At 35.1% G+C, this 6,341-nt stretch overlaps 1 protein-coding gene across 1 annotated transcript; it reads right to left on the bottom strand.

Annotated features, from left to right (window-relative positions):
- Positions 1-1,820: 1,820 nt before the first annotated feature.
- On the bottom strand, positions 1,821-3,477 carry LOC128132761 (uncharacterized). Its single transcript, XM_052769701.1, has 6 exons — positions 3,460-3,477; positions 3,294-3,387; positions 2,435-3,116; positions 2,304-2,336; positions 2,085-2,184; positions 1,821-2,042 (listed from the first exon to the last, which is right to left on the bottom strand). Exons 1-6 carry the CDS (start codon positions 3,475-3,477, stop codon positions 1,821-1,823), a joined length of 1,149 nt encoding a protein of 382 aa, XP_052625661.1.
- Between the last annotated feature and the right edge of the window lie 2,864 nt (positions 3,478-6,341).

Genomic DNA, 6,341 nt, shown 5'->3' with positions numbered 1-6,341 from the left:
AGACTTCTCCCTCCCCGACTATTTCCATCCTGAAGAAGAATGTCTTCGAGCTCATCGACGTCAAGGAATCAGCTACAAGTCACTCATGTTCAGTCGCAAGAAGGGGTAAAGGTTTGTGATTGTGACGTTCCAGCTAAAGAACGAACTTGTTGGAAGATAACAAACCCTGGGAGGCGATTCTGGAATTGTCAAAACAGTATGGTAGGTCCCGATTCTCTTGATTTTGATAAGTTAGTATTTTATGGTTTGATGTGTTGTTTCTTTTTGTAAAAACGACAATGGTGTATTTGTATTTTGTTTCATCTGTTAAAAACCCTAATTTTATTTCCTTCTTGACGATCACTGTGAATAAAACCCATTTCGCTGGTACATTAAAGGTAGTTGATTTGTGATTGTCAGTCAAACCCTAATTTTATTGTCTTTTTATAGACTAGGTTGAGGAAATGTAGCTTCTTTGAATGGAAAGATGAAGAACAGGCAGACGAGTACTACCAAAACCTACTATATTCTCTGAAGCAGAAACTGGATGCCAAAGATGAAATGTCTGAGATGAACAATTTGAGGAGAAGGATTGTTGAAGTGGAGTTTTTGTTGTCACAGGAGCAGTATAAGGTGGCAAAGAGTGAGAAAGAAGTTCATGATGCAATGAAGTCAATAGGCAGGTACAGGATGATAGTTGCCCTGTTGTTTGGTTGCTTGGTCCTATGTGTTTTGAAGTTAGAGGCTCAATGTAGTTAGTTTGGTTGGTTAGGGTAAGCTTTTGTTTTTTTGGGATCCCTTGTATTTTTTGTAAAGGCAGACTAAAAAGTCAGTTCCATAAGGGCATTTTGTATGTATTGAAGCTGGTTTTAGTTATAAGTTGGGGTTATCAACCTTAATGTGTTGATGTTGTAAAGTGGTAAGTCCCTAATGAAAGGGCATATGATAAGTAATGTAAAAAAAATATTCAAAGTCCCAATTGTAGGGCATTTTGTATAATCAGATGATGTTTATTAAACATATGCATGGTCTATATTCCCAACAAATATATTTAATTAGGAAGTGGTCCATGTGGAAGTACACTATGTGTATGGGGACCATTTTAATAATGAAAAAATGGGACCTGTGAAGCCATTAAAAAACCAAATCCGGGGCCATATAAAACATCCTCATGCATACACATTATTCCAATTTTTTCCATGCATAAATATTCAAAGCCAAATGTCATGATTTTACTTAAAATGGTAACATACTTTCATACTTCATGTCATACATAAATAAATGACCAACATACCCTTTTCTTGCATACATAAATAAATGACCAACATACCCTTTTCTATCATACATAATTAAATAACCAAATTACCCTTTTCTTACATACATAAATGAATGACCAAATTACCCTTTTCTGTCATACATACTTAAATGACCAAATTACCATTTTTCTTGCATACATAAATGAATTACCTACATACCCTTATCTGTCATCAATAAATAAATGACCAAATTACCCTTTTCTGTCATAAATACGGAATGACCAAATTACCCTTTTCTTGCATACATAAATAAATTACCTACGTACCCTTATTTGTCATCAATAAATAAATGACCAACATACCCTTTTATGTCATAAATACTTAAATGACCAGATTACCCTTTTTCTTTCATACATACTTAAATGACCAAAATACCCTTTAATGTCACACATACTTAAATATAAATTACCAACATCCTATTACATAAACTTTAAATATAAATTACCATCGTCCTATTACATAAACTTAAAATCCAATTTATCATCATCCCATTACATAAACTTTAAACACAAATTACAATAAACACTAATCAATTACAAGAGCTTTTCCCTTCGAATTTCTTGGATCATCAACACCACCAATTGTTTTGCCTAATTTCAGCTTTAGTATTCTCTCTGACTTTCTTCTCCTTATCCTCTTCAAAATATCTGAAATTGGCCTAACACAAACCTGCTGAACTTGGTTAACAGGAGCAACCTCCTGAACATTACCATTATCCACTTGGGCATTATGATTAACCTCATCAACCTCCTAAACATTTACATTATCAACTTAGATAACAGGATCAACCTCCTCAGCCTCCTCATCTTGAACAACTTGCTCAACTACAACAGCTTCCTCAACCACATCAGCTTCCTCACCCATAACACCCTCATCACCTTCATAACTTCTAGGTGGAGTGAATTGCACATATTAAATAAAATCCCCTGCACTACTAGATTCAACATCAGTAGGAGCAACTTGCATATCATTTTGAGTAGTATCCATCTCAATTGGAGTCATTTCAACCTCTTCATGTTGTTATGGTTCACTTGTACTACCCTACATGGCATGATATAATTATATTAGTAACAAATTATATGTAATTAATCTTATATTTTAAATTGTTTTACCTGTCCTGCATTTTGGTTCACACATACTTTTGTTTCTTCTGTTTCTTCACATTTAACTTTTGGGGCCTTCTCTGTGGACAAGTGGCCTTGTTGTGACCTATCTCCTTGCAAATACTACATCTGATTTTCTTTCCAGCCTTAGAAACCCTGTGTGTTCCTATATTCTCTGTAGTGGATTTCTTCCTCTTAGTAGTTGGCCTACCAGGCGTCCTTCTATTAATAGGAGGCAATGGTGGAGTATAGTTTGTCTCTGGCCACATGTCACTGCTATTCATGGGAGCAATTCTGTAATTATATGCCTTTCTAAATGTGGTTGTGCTAAACATGTTGTCTACATAGGCTTCTACATCTCTATTAAGAAAGGATATGCTAGCTACATAATGAGCACATCCATATCCATTTAATTGCCACAACCTACATGAGCATGTTTTTCTTTCTAAGTCCACCTCATATGCATCTATTGCTCCCCTTCCCTCAAACTGGTTTAATCCACTTGGTAGTACCTGATAATGCCTTTGAGCTTTTTTAAGCAAATTCACCTTATCCCTTATCTCTGGACAAATATGATTTCCCCATTGTTGTCCCTTTAATTTCATGTTGTAGACTATGTCCATCATGTATAATCTTATCTCCTCTAACATGGTTATTATGGGTTTCTTCCTAGCATCTACTATTACAGCATTAAAACTTTTTGAGAACTCATTTTCAACTGCATCACAACACCTTCCAGTTTGAAAGAAAGCTCTAGACCATGTTTTAGGATCTTTCTCCATGAGATATTGATGGGCTTCTGGGTTCAATGTCTCAATTTCTTTCATCACAACTTTAAAAGCATGCTCAGTTGTGGCTTTAGATGCTCTCCAAAACAAGGTATGATATATGGCACCAGTAAATCTCTTCTGCAAATTCTGGCAAATATGTCTAGCACACTGCATATGCTCTACATATGGCAGCAACTCTTTAACAGCCTCTATCAAACCCTGTATTAGTAAAAAGGTTAAATTCAGATAGTCTAAAATTAACATAAATGCATTACTATGTAAAATACTAACCTTATGTTGGTCTGACATTAAACTGAAACCATTGCCTAAATTCAAGTGTAGATCATCAATGAGAAGCTCTAGAAACCACTTCTAATTCTGCTTGTTCTCCACATTAACCACTGCCCAAGCAATAGGATATATCTTGTCATTTGCATCCCTCCCAATAGCACAAAGCAATTCTCCCTTAAAAACACCTTTAAGAAAACATCCATTAAGACCAATTACCCTTCTACACCCTTCAATCCAACCTTGTTTAACTCCTTGAAAACAACAATAGAACTTGCTAAAATATTTCTTTCCATCTGGCCCATCCTCCATATCTAGTTTCACAGTTGGCCCAGGATTTGTCCTTAAAATCTCATGACCATATGACCATAGCTTACCATAATGTTCAACAAGGTTTCCTTCAACAAGTTTCAGTGCATACTTCTTTGCTCTTCTACATTGCCCCATACTAACTTGGATACCAAACTTGGCCATTACCTTTAACCTAAGCTTCCTTACACTTATTTTCTGACTTTCTACAATCTCTTTGGTATAGTGACTCCCAATCCATGCATATGTCACCAATGATCCAAACTTGAAGTTCCTAGCACAATTATGATCAGCTTTTAGTGACTTGATTTGGAAACTCTCTTCATCACTCATCCAGGAAGCCCATAATCTAAATGTGCAAGCACCTTTGCTACACCTCACCAAAAGTCTTGTCCGATCATTTTTTTTTCAAAACACAATTGATATCCATTAGCTACAACATAGTTACACAACATTGATTTTACTTGCCCTGGACCCTTAAATCTCATCCCTAGAATTAGTTTTTGTTTTTTCCAGTGTAATAGCTCATTAAATATGGAATCAGCTTGTATGTTAACTTCAACTTCTCTCCCATTGTCATCATCTACAATGTTGTTTGCATCCTCATCATCAACACATAGCTTACTCAAGAAAGGATCATTTGATGTCCTATTCATATGCACTACATCCTCATTAAATTCAAAGGCAACATTTCTAAGTTCATCTATGTTATCTTCATTTTCACCATCAATACAAGACTCATGTTCATCATCATCATTATCTTCATTGATATGTGTATTTTTATATATATTTTTATGCACTTTATCTTAATATTTTGGCCTTATTTATTCTATTTTAGAACTAAAAAGTACTCATAATGCTTTGAATTATGTTTTGCAGCTATTCGTTGTCGATAAAGCATAAAAGAAAAGACTGAAGCGGAAACCGGACTTAGAAGCTAAAAGAAATCAAAAATGCTGAAGGAGAGATTACGCGCCGCGTAAATGGAAATTACACCCCGCGTAATGATCAAAGCGACTTACGCCCCGCGTAACTAAAGGGTACGCGCCGCGTACTGGTTGGCCTCGGATAAGCTCAATCGCGTAGTGATCCTTAGTACGCCCCGCGTAATCCGACTTACGCCCAGCGTACGTAAGTCGGCTACAAAGGCTATAAAAGTCGATTTTCAGCTAGCCAGGAGGGGGATTCGACTTCCAACTTAGTTTAGTCGATATTAAACTTCTGTTACGCCATTTTGAGGGTTTAGAAGGCGGCCGGAAGGCCGTTAAGCTAACAGAAGCGGAGATCAGAAGGATTGGATAGCGGATACATGTCGGTAATCATATGGATAACTAACGTGGCCATGTTTATCATTCCATTGTGGTACTTTTCTGTATTTAGTTTCTGATTTGGGTGTAAAAACCTTTTACTTTGTGTTTATGATTGAATGAAGCTTTGATTATTAGACTAATTGATATATTGAATCGTTTATTTGTGTTTAATTTATCTTGCCAAGCTTGTTAAAAGATCCTTATGTGTTAATGATGATTATTTTCTGTTAATTGTTAAGTGAATTGAGTTGCATGAACATCTGCTTGATTGCTTGTCTCTTATTATTTTTGATGACCATCGAGATTATAAGTCTAGGAATAACGAATGTGAAACTAGGATTAACTTGGGAATAAATAAGTTAATGTGTGAGCCTTGTTTGATGACCATCAACAAGAGGTTAAATTGAATTAGTAATTCGATTAACTATATTTACAAGTCTTGCTTGATACGAACTGAACACTAGGAAGCATGTTAGTTTAATCAACTGATCACTGTTTAAATTGACTTGTTTGCTAAAGGATTAGTTATAGTGAACGCGAATCTAATCATTTTAGGAATCGGTGAACATGAATAAATGAATTTGTGTATGCAATTGTCTATGTTTTCAAGGTGTAATTTATCTAAACCAAAGTACCTGAAGAGATGTGCTTTCCTGTTAGTTTATCGAGAGTTGTTAATTGTTAGTTTGAGATTTATTAAACCATTTTCTTTATTATTTGTGTGTGACCTGTAACCTATAATCAATTATATTAAATTAATCCACCGTTCCCTGTGATCGACACCCGACTTACTTAAGCTATATTGTAATCTGACTAGGTACACTGCCTATAAGTGCATAGATAGTCTAAGTTTGTTAGGTTATAAATATTAAAATTAGTGGGTACTTTCGTGCACATCAAGTTTTTTGGCGCCGTTGCCGGGGAACGAACACAGAATAAATGCTAATATTATCTAAATAAAACAAATAACAAAAAGGGGATTTTCTCTAGTTTTACAAGACTAGAAACTTAATTAGAATAACCAACACACAAATTAACTAACTAGCAACTAAAACAATTAATTACCAACTAAATTCAATAGTAAAGAGGACTTCTGTTTAGGTACGACTCATTTGTTCCCATGGATGATTTTAATGTATCAGATTAATTCTTCATTGGCTATCGATTAAGATAATTAGGTTCACGTTCGCTATTCCTAATTCTTAGAAAACAAATTAACTCAAGCAATGGCCAGTTGTCTAAATTAACGGGTTTCCTATATTATTG

The sequence above is a fragment of the Lactuca sativa genome, chromosome 3 (genome assembly GCF_002870075.4).
Source record: "Lactuca sativa cultivar Salinas chromosome 3, Lsat_Salinas_v11, whole genome shotgun sequence".
NCBI classification, from domain to species: domain Eukaryota; kingdom Viridiplantae; phylum Streptophyta; class Magnoliopsida; order Asterales; family Asteraceae; genus Lactuca; species Lactuca sativa.
Note: the sequence above shows the minus strand (reverse complement) of the source record. Positions and strands in the feature narration are given on the sequence as shown.